This window comes from Lineus longissimus, chromosome 11 (assembly GCF_910592395.1).
Source record: "Lineus longissimus chromosome 11, tnLinLong1.2, whole genome shotgun sequence".
Classification (NCBI taxonomy): domain Eukaryota; kingdom Metazoa; phylum Nemertea; class Pilidiophora; order Heteronemertea; family Lineidae; genus Lineus; species Lineus longissimus.
Window position 1 is genome coordinate 18,667,240 of NC_088318.1, and position 19,769 is coordinate 18,687,008.

At 49.1% G+C, this 19,769-nt stretch overlaps 1 protein-coding gene across 2 annotated transcripts; it reads left to right on the forward strand.

Annotated features, from left to right (window-relative positions):
• The first annotated feature begins 18 nt into the window (after positions 1–18).
• On the forward strand, positions 19–19,313 carry LOC135495456 (VWFA and cache domain-containing protein 1-like). Of its 2 annotated transcripts, none has more exons than XM_064784129.1 (24): positions 19–139; positions 1,570–1,775; positions 2,052–2,114; positions 2,362–2,526; positions 2,876–3,084; positions 3,344–3,503; positions 4,040–4,241; positions 4,476–4,604; positions 5,012–5,091; positions 5,200–5,335; positions 5,576–5,837; positions 5,975–6,086; positions 6,575–6,734; positions 7,050–7,186; positions 7,568–7,743; positions 8,023–8,133; positions 8,263–8,385; positions 8,625–8,826; positions 9,171–9,188; positions 9,608–9,748; positions 15,983–16,107; positions 16,382–16,513; positions 16,715–16,848; positions 17,777–19,313. In XM_064784129.1, exons 2-24 carry the CDS (start codon positions 1,596–1,598, stop codon positions 18,340–18,342), a joined length of 3,723 nt encoding a protein of 1,240 aa, XP_064640199.1. In that variant the 5' UTR covers positions 19–139; positions 1,570–1,595; the 3' UTR covers positions 18,343–19,313. The 2 variants fall into 2 exon arrangements, with proteins under 2 accessions (XP_064640199.1, XP_064640200.1); XM_064784130.1 differs by having other exon boundaries at positions 17,278–17,920.
• The last annotated feature ends 456 nt before the right edge of the window (positions 19,314–19,769 follow it).

Below are 19,769 nucleotides of genomic sequence, written 5' to 3' on the forward strand. Positions count from 1 at the left end.
ATATTGACGCTGTTTACTTCTATGTTGTGTCAGAATTTGACAGGAGGAACAGAATCCGTTGCGTTTTCCCCTAATTATCTGTTCATGCTGCCGCTGAACACTTTAAAAACAAGACATTCGTGACATAAACGTAGTTGAGGTAATCCATGTTTAACCATCAGGTTCTTTGACAGTACGGTAGTCGCTGGTCGTGGTAGTTCTTACCAAATAAAATTAAAAACCATTACCATCGAGGTAGACTGTCACTGTGGTAACTAAGTGTGTTTGTTTAGCACGGACACGGTGTGACAGAAATGAATGTCCCCTGGGATTTGATACCCATACAACATTTTTTGGAATGATGTAGGCTCAATTAAAAAAGTGAAGTCTATCAATATTTACGAAATTGAGGAGAGCTTTTTGTTCAAGCGGAACAAATGCCTCGGAACATTTCTAGTCATAAATTCATTTTACCCATACCCTGGCCCTACCCAAAACACCCTAGCCTAACATCCATACCCTACTGCAGCCTCGTCCCCAGTCATTAAACTTCTGCCAATTCCTGACAAAAGGTTGGAGTGAAGCTATTTTGACTTGAGCGATCGACCACCCAAATATGACGATCTCGCTGGGAGGCGCATATGTGGTTACACCGTAGTGGACCTTCGCCAATCCTAACAGCCTGCATGGTCAACCATTCTCTTAACTGTTAGAAATGTCAGACTATTGGCATTAGTCATCTGTCTTATTCATATACTCTCTGATAGTGATTTTGTTACCATGGTAATGCTAACAAAAATTGATTATTGCCGGGGATTATTGGTGTCTACTCTTGTCCACTGGCAATTATTGGCACATTAATGAAAAAGGTTCTTCCTGCGCTGAGACTGAGAGAAAGTTGATTGGGTTTCAGTTGGCCTCCACCTGTTATAGTTCCAGTTCTGTGTTCTTCTAAAGGGTTGGCCGACTGCTGGCACCGAATTCAAGATGAACTGTGGTCCTAGTGCCTCTCTGATTTCATGAAATGAATTTGAAAAAAGGAACATGTACATGTCTTTTGTTCTCTTCAAATGTGCTGTTGTGTTCTCCCATACCAGCCGTGTGACTCTGGCCTTGCCATTGGCATTGTGTTCTAGCATTCCTGAGGTGGATCAGTTAACTCTTTGAACCCTGAGCTCCCTGATTGGCTGCAATTGAACAAGGAAGTAGCATTGAAAAAAAGGGGATTTCCCGGCCAGTTCAGGTATGGACACATCTTGTTTGGGGCACCATGCAAAACCGGCCGCTCAGGTTCTAAATGTGCTTTGAAGCATGAAGAGGTTGTTGACTTGTTGTCACATTTTTTGTATGGTTTTCGATGTCATGTTTAGTTGTTAATGGCAATGCCAATGGAAAGTTACAAGCACATCCTGAAAGACTGTCCTACTTTTGAACAAGTTGAAGTGAAATGATTGGAAAATTTCATAACTTGTTCAAGGGCAAAAAACCTACGATTTAAAATAAGGAGTCTCTCGGTGTGCGACAGTGACAGTTTGTGCCTTCAGGGTTAACAGTAGGCACCACCATTTTCGATTTGAATTGTTTCTTCAGGATAAATCTACAGTGATATGTAGACCATGACAAGAAGTGCCTACCTAAAATCATACAAGATGTGTCCGATGTTGAAAAGCGTCCATTTCATATTGACTGTGATTCTTTCTGTGATCTGCCTGACGTCTGCTGTGCTTGATGGTGGAAACCTTCGTGAAGATCTCGACACCATGATGCAACAGGGCCTTGGTGTGCAGGCTTGGCAGGTAAGCTAGGTCCTTCTATCATACACCCGATTGAGAGGTGGTCTCAAGTAGTGGAACAAATCTTCCCGATTTTCATAGTAAATCAAGTCGAAACTGAGCCGGACAAATGTAGTCCATAGGTGGTCTCCCCTTGAGTGATTGTGGTTGTTATAGTAACAATCTCTCACTCAGTATTAAGAAAATAAGCCAAAATATCAAGAAGTTGGTCGGCTGCATCACGGGAGGCACTCTCGTAGGATTCCTCAGTTAGCTGATCTTTATTTTATTTTCTTGCAGGATTATTTTGATACTTTATCATTTACTGCAGACATTCCAAAAGGACAAACTCTTCTCAATCAGGTAATTACTTGCTCATTTGTAGACAATCCGCAGCACAAGTTGTGACCCTCTGAGAGAATGTGGTGAATCGTATCTTCCTAGCTATCAACCTTGCAGATGATGCATTTCACAACATCTTGATCATGGCACTGGACAACAATCCAAGTTGTAAGTGAGGTCACATTCATCAGGTTTACCCTTCCCGATGGTCAGCTGTGGGCTCCTGGTCTCTCCTAGTTCCTCATTATTCATGGTAATCTTCTTTCAGATTGCTGCAAAGCTAAGCAGTAAGTTTACCAACCGAGTGGATAATGTGATAGCCCAGAAAGATTTTTTGCAGTCGAAGTACGGGTCGTTTTCTTCAAATGCTAACAGTCTTCAGCGGTGCTGTACATCGTGGGGATTATCATATGATGAACAATTCAAGATGAATGTAAGTATCTACAATGGGTGAAGATTTCAATTGTAAGACACACAATATGTCAAATTCAGTATTTAGGAGTTAACTATACCATTGCCCTGTTCATATAGCATGGCATTGCCCATTTAGCATGTTCCCCCTCAAAATGCATACCGATGGAATTTCACCACTTTTGACCAGGAAGTTTACCTCTAATTATCAATTTCACTGCTGTTTTTGTCCTTTCCTGCAATTAATTTCTGGAGCAAATAGCGGGTGAGAAACATGTCATCTTTGATATGTTCTCCTCTACAAACAAATGTCCTTCAGCCCGTGGTTTCTCACCATAATTGATCAATTTGTTCATTGCTACTGATTTCAGGTGAACACTCGGGCAGCTTGTTATGCGATCTCGTCAACCACTGAATACGACAAGAAATTTGCCACTCAATCTGTCATCAACAGGATGATCTCCAATAGGCAGCAGAGCTCCGAACTGAAGTGGCAGTACTTCGGAGATGAGAACGGCATCCTCACTATGTTTCCTGCCAATAACTTTGCCGAGTGCGGATCTTATGACCCAAGATACAGGTTTGTATTCTGGTCTAAATTTGATCTAAGACTATCAAATCATTGATTCCCTGTTTTTCAAATCTTCCTACGCATGTGTATGTTACAAACGATAACCCACACTGTATTTGTCAGTCCTGAGGTTGTCCTTATTAGAGAGGTTCTACCGAATATACAATAATGCTTGAGAAAACGTCATCGGATATAAAAATTGACTGATGCGTGCCTTGACTTTTTGACTTTGTTGACACTGACGTCAATTGTTGCATCCGTTTTCCAGACCTTGGTATGTCGCTGCAGCCACACCAACCAAGAAGGAGGTTGTTGTTGTCATCGATAAGTCAGGCTCAATGGGCAACACACACTCTGGCATAACACTCATGGAAATAGCTAAGAATGCAGCTGATACAGTTTTGGAAACTCTTGGGCCTGATGATCTGGTAAGTGGCGTAGGGGGCCATGTCTTGTGGTTTAAGATGATTGCCTTTGGCTGCAATATCTCTTTTCATGGGACGACAGAGTCAACATTTTGAGTTCAGCATCGCACTGTGGCTTTAAGGTTAGCCCCCGTCCCCTGCAGTGTTGACCCTTTGATCTCTGGTGAGGTCATTCTCCACTTGACTTTTAAACATAGCACAGTGTTGGAGGATGTGGGGTGAGATTCCACATTCTTTGAATGAGACATAAAACTGGGATTCCTTGCAGGCCTACCTGGTACATGATCTGAGAAAAAGAATATCCTCAGTCAACCCTCCTCCAGAAGGCAAAGTCATCAAGAAAAATCCTATTGGCCCCCAACCAAAGTAGCACCAAACAAACTCTTCAAGGTGTGTTTACACAGCTCAGAAGGGGATTGATGTCTAAATCGTTACGTTTGATCTTTTCAGGTCGGTGTGGTTGCCTTCTCCAACTTTGCCTCGACAGAGTCTGGGTGTTACAGTGATTCCCTCTAGATCGTTACATTTGATCTTTTCAGGTCGGTGTCGTTGCCTTCTCCACCAATGCCTTGACAGAGTCTGGGTGTTACAGTGATTCCCTTGCGGCAGCTACGCCGATCAACGTGAAGAAGCTCAAAGACTACATCAAAACTCTCTATCAAGGTGGCGGAACATCATATGTGTCTGCTTTAGATAAAGCATTCAGCCTGTTCAAAAAGAAGACATCAGAAATTACCAGAGGTAAATCTTTTGTTTATAGAATCTTCAAAAATAAAGTGAAATTTCTTTTGCTAATTAGTTTTATCCAACAATATATATTGAGTTGAAATGAAGGTTTAAGGTAGGATTAGCTCTTCTGAGTCTAATGGAAGCATCCATTGCCTAGTGAGAGCTCTCATTGAACACTATGTCATGTGTTTGAAGGAAAGGATTACTGCAGAACTTTTCTAAGTGTTTGTGAAAATCTCATTCCAGAAAAGGTGATCCTCTTTCTGACTGATGGCGCCCCATATGAATCACAAATTCAAATCCTGAACAAACTCAAAGTGGAAAATGCTGCATTATCAAACAAAGTGGTTATACTCACGTATGGCCTCGGTCGAAGTAAGTAATTAGTCTAATAAGAAAACTGAATGAAAGGCTGATTAGACTCACCACATTTATGAGATGAATTTCTCTGGCCTGACTAAGACTGTTTTTCACAGAGGGCAAGCCTCCTCATTGGTCCTCCATTCATAGGGCATGCTCATTCTCTGTGCCCCTCTTGTAATTAGTCCCTGATAAGTGGGCTTGCCCTTTGTGAAAAATGTCTTCTTACATGCATTTAGCCCACCTATGGAGATGGAGATTTCTTGAGGTTTAGGAAATAAATAAGTTTCATGTAACATTAGACGACCTATCATCTCCACGTTGTTGAAATGTTGTGCATATTATTGTCATTTTTGTCAGTGGGATGATTTGCACACCGTGGTGATAAAACAGTCTGATGTAACAATCAAATCTTCTTCCAGATCTTGATTCTGGCGCCCAAAACATATTGAGAAATATGGCTAAGCAGACCGGTTACGATCCAAGTGCTGGGTCAGTAAAGGTAAGTGTTTCATTGTGTATTCACTTTTCTTTCTCTGAAGTATCTTTTTAAAATGCTTTGTCATCTGTTGTATCCTGATCACTCTTGTTTCATATCCTTCCATTCCAGGAAGGTTTATACACAGCTATTGAAAATCCAAGCAAACTCCGCAGTAGTATGGCAACATATTACAATTTCTTCAGCAAGGCAACGAACAACAGCAGTCCTGTCATTTCTGTGCCATACTTTGATGCCTTTGGTTTGGGTGAGTAATTCAGCATATGTGTGTGAGACTGATTAGTTTATCATAAGAGTGTAAGTGATTTACCATGCTCACCTGCCGTAGTCTGTGCATAGTTTCTAATTCATTCACCCCTTGTTCTCTTCTTTACTGGCTGAAACTCCAAAAGGCTGTCAGTCTTAATACAGTCATCGTATCATCACCTCCTTACCCAGTATATCCTTCAGCTTTTGATCCCTGACCTCGTGACCCTTTATTTTGCAGGGATGATTATGACCGTCTCTCTCCCATTCTACTACAACAACAAATTGACTGGCGTTGTTGGCCTGGACATTCCCCTCTCCGATCTATTTGCTGAAGCCATATTTAGCCGCCATTACATCTTTGTGACAGACAGTAGAGGGCGTGCTATATTACACCCACTGCTGCCGCAACCCGACAAGGTCAGCAGTGATCCGATTGTGGCGAAAATTGGAGTATTTGAACGGGGAGTTGCAGTGAGCCAAGTGCTTGATTCGATGAAAAGGTAAGCATGTGGTCAAACTTTTTTTTGGTTTTTTTGTCTTTACAAGACTTTGAATACAAGTCATTATGATCATCACAGGCCCTCATGATCCTGAGAGTAGTATAAAGTCAGTTAACGGATTTGTGTACTTATTTCAGTGGTGGATCGGGCAGTAAGAATTTGACTTCAGATCACATCATCGCCAATGGCAACTCCTTTAGGGATGGTGTTACCACCCAAAAACTCCAATCAACATATTTTTGGAAACAGGTAATAATGACAATAATTATAATTATAATTACATGTATAATTATAGTTATAATAATAATAATTTATTATATTAAAAGTGCTTTTGAATGAAAATCATTTGCAAAGCACTGTACAATTTAAAAAACCACACATAGTAAAAGAGAAAAATTGTACATAGAGATTAAAACATTCATAGAGATTAAAACATTTAGGTGCTGGTGTCGAAGTGTTCAATAAAAAGGTGAGTTTTAAGATGTTTTTTGAAGGTGCTGGTAAGTTCTCCTTTTTTGATCTACTTTGTTGGTGGGGGAAGCTTGCACTGGAGGTGGGGCTTTGTTTTATCTCGACTGAGTTCAAATATATTATCATCAAATACCCAGGGAGAAAGACAGCGAACATACCTGCTTCTGGCATTAAACGCTGTGCGGATTCTGTAAATGGAAATGATGCATAAAATTGACTTCAGCTGCGAGGGTTTTGTGTTTGTAATAATTTGCAACCATTTGCAGGTTAATGGTAGTAGTTTCTCTGTCTGCCTGGTCATGGTGAAGGGAGATGTGGAAGCGCACATGCATGGCCTGTCACCGACGGACAAGTTCTGGTACCATCGTATCGATATCAAGGTGCCATCACCAACATGTAAACACTTCAACCGCATATCAACTCAAGGTGAGAATATCCTTTATGTACATTTTATGTTCTAAAAATACAATATATGTTGCCCAAGGTGCTATTAGTGGTTTAGGGTGCATGGTTTCTGACTAAAAAGGTGGGAGTTTGAGTCTGTCTGAGGCCTTTTCTATGTTAGAGTCCAATGGGGAAGTGTGTGTACTTAGTAGGTGCTCCTGAAACTCCAAGCAAGTCTGTGCTCCTTAAGTGCTCAGAGCAGAATATGGATTCGGAAAACTGCAACAAAGTGCCAAAATTCAGCTTCTAACTCGGCATAATCAGCTTCATTATCAACACAGTTTTTTATCGATACAGAAAATTCCGTTGTAAAGTTAGCGGCAGAGTGTTTCACGTCCCCGTATAAATATTTGGACGACCTGGAGACCAATTCGTCAGTGTCGGCCCTGACTAACTACTTGACGTACAAGACATCTTCTAATCCTGGTCTCAAGGTAAGGCGTCTTTTTGGAGCCGCTGTTGTGCATTGGACTCTCAGCTAGCGGTCAAGAGGTCCCTCGTTTGAAGCTCAAATACGGTGTGAGACTTGTGGCAGGTCTCTTTGTCTCACTTACCTGACTCAGGGTTATAGCACTGAGCAACTCATCTGAGGTCGACTGAAAGGAGAGACTGGTTAATACTAAGTCCTTGTGTTTGATGCCTATGCCAGGGCAGGCGAAATACCTTATCTCAATGAGAATCATGAAGAGTTTGGACTCTTCATCTCAGGTTGGAGAGGAGGTCACCACCTCATTATGGTTATCCTTGGAGCGAAAAACTTAAGGGCTCTTAAAACCCTGAGAGCATATTAAGTCCAGAAAGGTTATTCATTTCAGCCTGATATCCGTGACACAGTGACCCTCCTTGCTAAAGGAGATGACATCTGGTTGAAGCAGTTGACGGAAATGGCCCAGTATCTTGCATGGAGATACATTGCAACGTTTAACGGAGTGTTCCGGATTACACCTGGAGTCAAGCTGCAGAAGGCCTACAACGCAGCAAGAAGACCCTGGTAAGGAACTGGCATTGGCTGACCATGCCCTTGTTTTGGAGAAAATACCCCTTCTCCAGGCAAACGACCTCCCCTCTTGGAATCCAAGCTCCTTTTATGATCAGTGTGAGTTAAGGAAGTAACGTTCTATCCAGCTGTTAACTAGGCTAATGATGAGGTTCTGTTTATACCTGAGAGCTAGCACAAAAGGAATGCTTCATCCACTTGTGGCTCTGATTTGGTCCTGGAATTCACAACCAGAAGTTGGGAAGAGGTCACTTTGATACTTGTGTTTTGCAGGTACCAGCGTGCCATGAGTCACCCTGGTAGGATAGTCATCTCTGCTCCATATCTGGATGCGTTTGGTGCGGGCTACGTTGTCACGCTCAGTTACACTCTCTACAAGGGCGAGTAAGTAAACAAGTTTGTATTTCCTTTGTTGTTTCCATTGAGCAATGAATAGAAACCAACAATTTTACTCTGTAGTTCCATGTTAGTTTGGTATTCAATATCTACTCAATTACAACATTTCTTCCACAGTTCAAGTAAACAGCATAGTTCATCAGACACGGTGATCGCAGTAGCTGGTGGTGACTTCACCCTTGGTTACTTCTACCAAACATTTATCAACAAGTTTCCCAAGTGCAAAGAGCAGGAAAACAGGTAGTTATAAAATAGGGAATGAAGAGGTGTTTGACAGGTGGTGGTGGTACTGGAGAACCTGAATGCAGTTTCTCGAGTATTCCATTCTGCATTTAATACTCGATAACTGATTCACCGATTATTGTCATCGGCACCAGCGAATGAAGTTTTTCAGCATTTTAAATTGCTCATTTGTAAGGGACTTTTTTCTCTTGTACAAATATAGCAAATATCTGCCTGATTTCTTTCTATTGTTTCAGTTGTTTCTTGTTCGACTCGAGTGGCTATGTGGTTATTCACGAAGACTTTGTCAAAGCAAAGACACGTGTTTTACCCGAAGTGGAGGATGTCCATATCACCGTGAAAGATGCCATCCTTGCTCGCTACTTGATCGACAATGTCCACATGGTGAGACAGAAATGCCTTGGGATTACGGATAGGGATAACTTGTCTATGTGGAAGGTAGAGTCACATTTATTTAGCAAGTCATAATTAGGGAATTAACACCACACTGGTGGGTCTCTGAAATCGACACCAAAATTGACACTCACGTTACAACTTTACAATATTTTCACTAACATGTGATACCTCGCAGGGAGATGTACCATCAAATAGCTGGGGTTTGAAAAATAACTGCATTTGATTTAGCGCTATAGTCTCAATATTGTTATATGAACTGCTATTTTTTAAAGTGACTTCAAGGTTCATTACTTGAGAAGATGTATAATTTCTCAAAAATTTGAAAATTTTCAGCATCCACACTGTTAAAACCAGCACATGAGCTCATCTGTTTTCTCTCTTTGCAGCGGCAGTCTACATGGAAGGTAAGACAATCATGATACAGGATGACACAAAAAAATGCAACCCATAAAAATTACTGAGATTTCAGCTCGAGGAGGCTCATAGCCCAGTGATTAACACTGCTGGCTATTAGGCCCTGGTTCTATCTAGAGGAAAACCAAGGATTGCATTTCTGGATGAACTGGCGTGGCTTTCAAGGGACTGAAATTCCTTGCTCTTCATACCCTTTGAATGAGACATAAAGTCAAGGTTCCTTGTATCTAGTGTCTATGCCAGGTCATGTTCAAGACCCCACCTAGTGAGAAAGATGAGTAGTTTGCGTGGACTCAACCTCTGGTCTAAGACAGAGTCACAAGGTCAATAAACCCAAAACAGAGATGTGGCAGAGAACTGAGTTTGCTCATACCTGAAAGCCGACACAGCATAACTCTTCCTCTTTCAGGTTGACCTTGGAGTAAAAACATACTTGACATTTGATCGCTCGACAGTGACATATGAGGTGTCTGCGGTAACAGGCAGTAATGTCTTCGTTGTTCTGAAAAATCCAAAAGTGACTGGTATTGGCTGCTCTTGTAGTGTAAAGGTATGTAGAAATAGCATTTAGTTGCTTTATTTTTGAATGGGAGGCTATAGGCTGGAGCCAGGTTGGCCAGATGCAACTAAACGACCTTCTTCTTATTACCCAAAAATGAACAGCCTAAATATCAACAAATTTTGCAGTTGGAAGTATGTATCCCCCATCCCCACTGCTTCCACCATTTCTGCTACCGCCCCTTCCCCACCCCAACCATGTCTCCACTACCCCCCCTCCCCGCCTGCCTGCACCCTCCCCACCCAAACCATGTCTCCACTACCCCCCGCCTGCCTGCACCCTCCTCACCCAAACCATGTCTCCACTACTCCTCGCCTGCCTGCACCCTCCCCACCCAAACCATGTCTCCACTACCCCCCGCCTGCCTGCACCCTCCCCACCCAAACCATGTCTCCACTACTCCCCCCGCCTGCCTGCACCCTCCCCACCCAAACCATGTCTCCACTACCCCCCCTCCCCGCCTGCCTGCACCCTCCCCACCCCAACCATGTCTCCACTACCCCCCGCCTGCCTGCACCCTCCCCACCCAAACCATGTCTCCACTACCCCCCGCCTGCCTGCACCCTCCCCACCCAAACCATGTCTCCACTACCCCCCGCCTGCCTGCACCCTCCCCACCCAAACCATGTCTCCACTACTCCCCCCGCCTGCCTGCACCCTCCCCACCCAAACCATGTCTCCACTACTCCCCCCGCCTGCCTGCACCCTCCTCACCCAAACCATGTCTCCACTACTCCCCCCGCCTGCCTGCACCCTCCCCACCCAAACCATGTCTCCACTACTCCCCCCGCCTGCCTGCACCCTCCCCACCCAAACCATGTCTCCACTACTCCCCGCCTGCCTGCACCCTCCCCACCCAAACCATGTCTCCACTACTCCCCCCGCCTGCCTGCACCCTCCTCACCCAAACCATGTCTCCACTACTCCCCGCCTGCCTGCACCCTCCCCACCCCAACCATGTCTCCACTACTCCCCCCGCCTGCCTGCACCCTCCCCACCCAAACCATGTCTCCACTACCCCCCGCCTGCCTGCACCCTCCCCACCCAAACCATGTCTCCACTACCCCCCGCCTGCCTGCACCCTCCTCACCCAAACCATGTCTCCACTACCCCCCGCCTGCCTGCACCCTCCCCACCCAAACCATGTCTCCACTACTCCCCCCGCCTGCCTGCACCCTCCCCACCCAAACCATGTCTCCACTACTCCCCCCGCCTGCCTGCACCCTCCCCACCCAAACCATGTCTCCACTACTCCCCCCGCCTGCCTGCACCCTCCCCACCCAAACCATGTCTCCACTACTCCCCCCGCCTGCCTGCACCCTCCCCACCCAAACCATGTCTCCACTACTCCCCCCGCCTGCCTGCACCCTCCCCACCCAAACCATGTCTCCACTACTCCCCCCGCCTGCCTGCACCCTCCCCACCCCAACCATGTCTCCACTACCCCCCGCCTGCCTGCACCCTCCCCACCCAAACCATGTCTCCACTACTCCCCGCCTGCCTGCACCCTCCCCACCCAAACCATGTCTCCACTACTCCCCCCGCCTGCCTGCACCCTCCTCACCCAAACCATGTCTCCACTACTCCCCGCCTGCCTGCACCCTCCTCACCCAAACCATGTCTCCACTACCCCCCGCCTGCCTGCACCCTCCCCACCCAAACCATGTCTCCACTACTCCCCCCGCCTGCCTGCACCCTCCCCACCCAAACCATGTCTCCACTACTCCCCCCGCCTGCCTGCACCCTCCCCACCCAAACCATGTCTCCACTACTCCCCCCGCCTGCCTGCACCCTCCCCACCCAAACCATGTCTCCACTACTCCCCGCCTGCCTGCACCCTCCCCACCCAAACCATGTCTCCACTACTCCCCCCGCCTGCCTGCACCCTCCTCACCCAAACCATGTCTCCACTACTCCCCGCCTGCCTGCACCCTCCTCACCCAAACCATGTCTCCACTACCCCCCGCCTGCCTGCACCCTCCCCACCCAAACCATGTCTCCACTACTCCCCCCGCCTGCCTGCACCCTCCCCACCCAAACCATGTCTCCACTACTCCCCCCGCCTGCCTGCACCCTCCCCACCCAAACCATGTCTCCACTACCCCCCGCCTGCCTGCACCCTCCCCACCCAAACCATGTCTCCACTACTCCCCGCCTGCCTGCACCCTCCCCACCCAAACCATGTCTCCACTACTCCCCCCGCCTGCCTGCACCCTCCCCACCCAAACCATGTCTCCACTACTCCCCCCGCCTGCCTGCACCCTCCCCACCCAAACCATGTCTCCACTACCCCCCGCCTGCCTGCACCCTCCCCACCCAAACCATGTCTCCACTACTCCCCCCGCCTGCCTGCACCCTCCCCACCCAAACCATGTCTCCACTACCCCCCGCCTGCCTGCACCCTCCCCACCCAAACCATGTCTCCACTACCCCCCGCCTGCCTGCACCCTCCCCACCCAAACCATGTCTCCACTACCCCCCGCCTGCCTGCACCCTCCTCACCCAAACCATGTCTCCACTACTCCCCCCGCCTGCCTGCACCCTCCCCACCCAAACCATGTCTCCACTACCCCCCCTCCCCGCCTGCCTGCACCCTCCCCACCCAAACCATGTCTCCACTACCCCCCGCCTGCCTGCACCCTCCTCACCCAAACCATGTCTCCACTACTCCCCCCGCCTACCTGCACCCTCCTCACCCAAACCATGTCTCCACTACCCCCCGCCTGCCTGCACCCTCCCCACCCAAACCATGTCTCCACTACTCCCCCCGCCTGCCTGCACCCTCCCCACCCAAACCATGTCTCCACTACTCCCCCCGCCTGCCTGCACCCTCCTCACCCAAACCATGTCTCCACTACCCCCCCCGCCTGCCTGCACCCTCCCCACCCAAACCATGTCTCCACTACCCCCCGCCTGCCTGCACCCTCCTCACCCAAACCATGTCTCCACTACCCCCCGCCTGCCTGCACCCTCCTCACCCCAACCATGTCTCCACTACCCCCCCCGCCTGCCTGCACCCTCCTCACCCAAACCATGTCTCCACTACCCCCGCCTGCCTGCACCCTCCTCACCCAAACCATGTCTCCACTACCCCCCGCCTGCCTGCACCCTCCCCACCCAAACCATGTCTCCACTACCCCCCGCCTGCCTGCACCCTCCCCACCCCAACCATGTCTACACTACTCCCCCCGCCTGCCTGCACCCTCCCCACCCAAACCATGTCTCCACTACTCCCCCCGCCTGCCTGCACCCTCCCCACCCAAACCATGTCTCCACTACCCCCCCTCCCCGCCTGCCTGCACCCTCCCCACCCAAACCATGTCTCCACTACCCCCCGCCTGCCTGCACCCTCCCCACCCAAACCATGTCTCCACTACCCCCCGCCTGCCTGCACCCTCCCCACCCAAACCATGTCTCCACTACCCCCCGCCTGCCTGCACCCTCCCCACCCAAACCATGTCTCCACTACCCCCCGCCTGCCTGCACCCTCCCCACCCAAACCATGTCTCCACTTCCCCCCGCCTGCCTGCACCCTCCTCACCCCAACCATGTCTCCACTACCCCCCGCCTGCCTGCACCCTCCCCACCCAAACCATGTCTCCACTACTCCCCCCGCCTGCCTGCACCCTCCCCACCCCAACCATGTCTCCACTACCCCCCGCCTGCCTGCACCCTCCCCACCCAAACCATGTCTCCACTACCCCCCGCCTGCCTGCACCCTCCCCACCCAAACCATGTCTCCACTACCCCCCGCCTGCCTGCACCCTCCTCACCCCAACCATGTCTCCACTACCCCCCGCCTGCCTGCACCCTCCCCACCCAAACCATGTCTCCACTACCCCCCGCCTGCCTGCACCCTCCCCACCCCAACCATGTCTCCACTACCCCCCGCCTGCCTGCACCCTCCCCACCCAAACCATGTCTCCACTACTCCTCGCCTGCCTGCACCCTCCCCACCCCAACCATGTCTCCACTACCCCCCGCCTGCCTGCACCCTCCCCACCCAAACCATGTCTCCACTACCCCCCCGCCTGCCTGCACCCTCCTCACCCCAACCATGTCTCCACTACCCCCCGCCTGCCTGCACCCTCCCCACCCCAACCATGTCTACACTACCCCCCCCGCCTGCCTGCACCCTCCCCACCCAAACCATGTCTCCACTACTCCCCCCGCCTGCCTGCACCCTCCTCACCCAAACCATGTCTCCACTACCCCCCGCCTGCCTGCACCCTCCCCACCCAAACCATGTCTCCACTACTCCCCCCGCCTGCCTGCACCCTCCTCACCCAAACCATGTCTCCACTACCCCCCGCCTGCCTGCACCCTCCCCACCCAAACCATGTCTCCACTACCCCCCGCCTGCCTGCACCCTCCCCACCCAAACCATGTCTCCACTACCCCCCGCCTGCCTGCACCCTCCCCACCCAAACCATGTCTCCACTACCCCCCGCCTGCCTGCACCCTCCCCACCCAAACCATGTCTCCACTACCCCCCGCCTGCCTGCACCCTCCCCACCCAACCATGTCTCCACTACTCCTCGCCTTCCTGCACCCTCCCCACCCAAACCATGTCTACACTACCCCCCCCGCCTGCCTGCACCCTCCCCACCCAAACCATGTCTCCACTACTCCTCGCCTGCCTGCACCCTCCCCACCCCAACCATGTCTCCACTACTCCTCGCCTGCCTGCACCCTCCCCACCCAAACCATGTCTCCACTACCCCCCGCCTGCCTGCACCCTCCCCACCCAAACCATGTCTCCACTACTCCTCGCCTGCCTGCACCCTCCCCACCCCAACCATGTCTCCACTACCCCCCGCCTGCCTGCACCCTCCCCACCCAAACCATGTCTCCACTACCCCCCGCCTGCCTGCACCCTCCCCACCCAAACCATGTCTCCACTACCCCCCGCCTGCCTGCACCCTCCTCACCCAAACCATGTCTCCACTACCCCCCGCCTGCCTGCACCCTCCTCACCCAAACCATGTCTCCACTACCCCCCGCCTACCTGCACCCTCCTCACCCCAACCATGTCTCCACTACCCCCCGCCTGCCTGCACCCTCCCCACCCAAACCATGTCTCCACTACCCCCCGCCTGCCTGCACCCTCCCCACCCAAACCATGTCTCCACTACCCCCCGCCTGCCTGCACCCTCCCCACCCAAACCATGTCTACACTACCCCCCCGCCTGCCTGCACCCTCCCCACCCAAACCATGTCTCCACTACCCCCCGCCTGCCTGCACCCTCCCCACCCAAACCATGTCTCCACTACCCCCCGCCTGCCTGCACCCTCCCCACCCAAACCATGTCTCCACTACCCCCCGCCTGCCTGCACCCTCCCCACCCAAACCATGTCTCCACTACCCCCCGCCTGCCTGCACCCTCCCCACCCCAACCATGTCTCCACTACCCCCCGCCTGCCTGCACCCTCCCCACCCAAACCATGTCTCCACTACTCCTCGCCTGCCTGCACCCTCCCCACCCCAACCATGTCTCCACTACCCCCCGCCTGCCTGCACCCTCCCCACCCCAACCATGTCTCCACTACCCCCCGCCTGCCTGCACCCTCCCCACCCAAACCATGTCTCCACTACTCCCCCCGCCTGCCTGCACCCTCCCCACCCAAACCATGTCTCCACTACTCCCCCCGCCTGCCTGCACCCTCCCCACCCAAACCATGTCTCCACTACTCCCCCCGCCTGCCTGCACCCTCCCCACCCAAACCATGTCTCCACTACTCCCCCCGCCTGCCTGCACCCTCCCCACCCAAACCATGTCTCCACTACTCCCCCCGCCTGCCTGCACCCTCCCCACCCAAACCATGTCTCCACTACCCCCCGCCTGCCTGCACCCTCCCCACCCCAACCATGTCTCCACTACCCCCCGCCTGCCTGCACCCTCCCCACCCAAACCATGTCTCCACTACTCCTCGCCTGCCTGCACCCTCCCCACCCCAACCATGTCTCCACTACCCCCCGCCTGCCTGCACCCTCCCCACCCCAACCATGTCTCCACTACCCCCCGCCTGCCTGCACCCTCCCCACCCCAACCATGTCTCCACTACCCCCCGCCTGCCTGCACCCTCCCCACCCAAACCATGTCTCCACTACTCCTCGCCTGCCTGCACCCTCCCCACCCCAACCATGTCTCCACTACTCCTCGCCTGCCTGCACCCTCCCCGCTCCTGTCCTACCCCATTCTAATCATCTGCTCTTTCCTAAAGTCTGCAGATTCGTACAAGAACTACAAATGTCGAATTACCTTATCCAATAATCCGAAGGTGTGTGAATGTCCGTGCTACTCGGATGCAGATTATCAGTATTGTGATGACAAGCTCACAATTGACAGGTAGGCATTTATTGCATTTTTTGTGGATGTAGTTTTTTGCTGTTATCTGCGAATGCAAAATATTGCTATTTCCTTGTTTGAAGTGACCTGATAAGAAGCTGAGTCGCTCTGACCTTTGCTGTCGCATGAGGGTTGGAGAGCCCTAACAGGTTGTGCGTTGAGTACACCACAGGGAAGAGCGCATTTGTAAATCTTTAGGTCCATTTGGCATATTTTGTATGTAGGTAACATGTAGGAAGATTACTGCTATTGTCAACTTTCTATCTATTTCCAGTTCCACGAGTCCACCCTGCACTGCAGAAATCCAGCCTCTCAATGTAACCCAGCCATCAAAAAGTGAGAGGGATATCGCCAAGGCCTTGTCCTACTGCTATCAGAAATCATGCACAAATGTGAACAGTGAAGGGTGTGTATGATTTGTTAACAGTTTCGATAGAGAAAAAGAAAATCACAGGAAAACCTACGATATTGGAGAGTGTTGCCTTCTTCCATCCATTAAAACTTGCTCCAATTTGGAATGGAACCTACAACCATGGACCTAACAGGCACTGATGTAATCTTTCTAATATTCCTGTGCTGTTGTTATAATTATGACGTTTTGTTGCAGTTTATGTATCTCATTACTTGGATGCAGCTGGTGTGCCAGGGCCAGCGACGGAGGAATCTTACAGAAACCATACTGTGCATCATCCGAGGAGTGTTATTTGGGGGTGGTAGGAATGCCGAGCCCTTACAATAATGGTATGTATAGTTGTATGGTTAGATTTGCTGAGACAATAATCTCAGGGGAAGAAAATACAATTTTAGATGTGAAGTTGACATCATTTACCAAGTTTGGCAATGTCACATGCCTGTTACCGCCTGGGTATGAATGTTAGACAGCATCAGCTCATGGCATCATGCTGACATGTAGTTTCATGTACATCAATGCACATGAAACAGCATGTCAACATTATGTTCTAGGCTAACGGTCTTTCTAACAACAGGGCCTAGTTTCGCCCCCTCCCCCCCCCCCATTGTTCATTTTCATCACCACTCTCCCTATCGTGTTCATCAAATCAAAAAAGAAAAGTTGCACATTCTACAGCTTTGCACATTCTACAGCTCTGCGCAGCCAGATTCACGTAAAAATTGCCTGCAAATTATAATTTACACTGATAACACTTTCAGGAGGAGGAGCGATACTCGAAGTCAAAGGCCGCCCTCTCCCACTTGCAGAAATAATAGGTGGCATTGTAGGAGTTATATGTCTAATTATTATCATAGCCATAGCAGTCAAATGCTGCCAAAGACACAGAGCAATGAAAAATCGACCTTACACTGAACGTAGAGCTTCTTCATATATTAACACTGCAATGGCTGCTGACCAAACGGAAATTGCTGTTGAGTTATCTCCGAGTGCACCCGCGGTAGTTGGTCAAGCACAACCTCCGTATAATCCACATCATGATGTTCCTCCAAGTTATGAAGACACTGTGGGCTATCCTGGCGTGCGTGAACCGCCCTGGAACGCGGTGTACAAGTTTTAAAGAAGATTTGCCTGTATATTGGGACAGTCCTCAGAAGAGAACTGTTCTCTCTGATGACCGGTGATTGCTATATATTGCTCTTCACACCATCAGTTTACTTAACCAAGCTTTTCCTCTCTTTGCTTCTTTCTCCCACCAAGCTATCAAAGCAGTAGAGCATTCTGACCCACGAATCGAGGCAATCTTTGGTGCTTTGGCTGCTTTCGCTTTAATTGCTTTAACATACCTCATTTGGAGGCAGTGCCAGAAGAAGTCAAAGAGCACCATCTCCACTGTGAGTACAACAACGGAAGATCTCTCAACGACGTCACAGATTGCAAGTGCTAGATTAGTTTCATTAGCTAATCCCAATTCTGTTGCTGCTTTACCAAAGGATCCAGTTTCTATCATTGCTCCACCAAATGATTCAAATTTACAAAGGTACAGCCTCGGTACAGAGCTTGATGTTATGGGCAAAAGTAAATTAAGTTGCCAAGTTGCAGATCCATCTGAGCTCAGTATTGGATACCCAGATCCTGGTACTGCCCTCCCCTCGGCACCACCCCCTCCCATGCCAGCTACGACCCTTGATTATCCTCTCACTGGGATTAACTACCATCTACCCCCGCTGCCTGATCTAGAGTACCCTCCCCCTGCTTATGACAACCAGAGGCAGGAGCAGAGAAATATTGATGGGAAACTTGAACCTGAAAGGCTTGACATTTGAGATATTGAACGAATTGATGTGGTCTTTAATGCTCTCACACACAAGAAGGGGATTTTGGTGTGTTGGACTGCTTGCAGTTGGGTCTCTAGTAGTTACCCTCGCTAGCCTGCCTAATGAGATTTGTTGATTCTGTACACATTTGATGTACTGCATAATACTTATGTTATACTTGCTTGTATGTATGTCATATATTTTGGACATTTTGCTTTTCAACGTTATGTTAAAAACTGCAATAGATTGTGATACTTGTATAATGTTACTTTTTGGCAGCAAATGTAAATAGATACATAATCTCATACACGCTACCCATGACTCCAAAGAGCTCATGTGTTGCATAGATTTTCTTCAGTTCAGCATGTACAGTGATAAGTAGAAAGGCTGAGCCTCTAAGCAATAATATTATGAAGTGAACTGTGATAACATGTAATTTTAAAAGATATTTAGATTGGGCCATGACAGACATTAATGAAAATCAGGAAATAATTGTTTATGTTAGGAATTAGGAGAGCTGGGTCTTTCTGTTGTCACATTCTTATTGAAAGATAGTTGAGGTTATTCATATCATTTTGTAGTTTTTGGACAGAGTCCCTTTTTTTCATTACTTAGCTTGATGGTCTTGTACTGGTTTCCATTATGTCATCTGTTCTCCACGATAAACTTGAACATATTTGGCAATAAATGTTCCTAATATATCGCTTGATATTGCCAAACAGTGCTCCAGTTGGTGCCAGAATGTCTTTGAATGTTGAAGTATTATGTACGTGACGAGCTCAAAGCTATGCTGTCCATGCCTCCCCTAGTGGTGTAGGCCCACTTTGAGATGAATGTTTCAAGCTATGAAACTCTTTTTCTGTTTTATTTTTGTTTTCTGTTTAATTTTATTTTGGTGATTGACTTGTATATTTTTGTACTTTTTAGTTGATGTAGGTGAATGGAACTAATAATAATTATAGATGACTATTTTCATTTAACCAATGTGTTCTCCATTTCCTTGTACATGTACTAGTTAGTCATGATCCCATCTCTTCAGTGATAGACTGTTTAACCCCTTCAGCAACAGGAAATTCTTCACGTTGGATTATCTTTCCCCCAATCAACAAGGGTGAGATTGCCTGGAAAGCACCCAAACTAGAGGGACTGTAACCAAACAAACCTCGCACCAAGCAAGATTATCTCAGACGTCACAATTCAGATAGATAGTCTGCTGAACATATATGGCCATTTCAGTTGGGTATTCAACAGAATAGGCCTTCCTGACAATCCTACCGATACTGATTGCACTATAGATACAGATTGTGTTTCATTTGTGAGAGACACTGGTCAACAGAAGGGATTGTCACTTGGTGGGGACTTTCCTTACTTCAGAGGAGGTTGTCCTCGTGTCCTTTGATAATGGTTGGCTTCAGGACGTCTTTGAATACCAGAGG

Coding starts and splice junctions, on each gene's coding strand:
- LOC135495456 (XM_064784129.1), top strand. CDS start 1,596: ATGACAAGAAGTGCCTACCTAAAATCATACAAGATGTGTCCGATGTTG. Junction 7,187..7,567: donor CTTCTAATCCTGGTCTCAAG/GTAAGGCGTCTT, acceptor TATTCATTTCAG/CCTGATATCCGTGACACAGT. Junction 16,849..17,776: donor GCCGAGCCCTTACAATAATG/GTATGTATAGTT, acceptor TCTCCCACCAAG/CTATCAAAGCAGTAGAGCAT.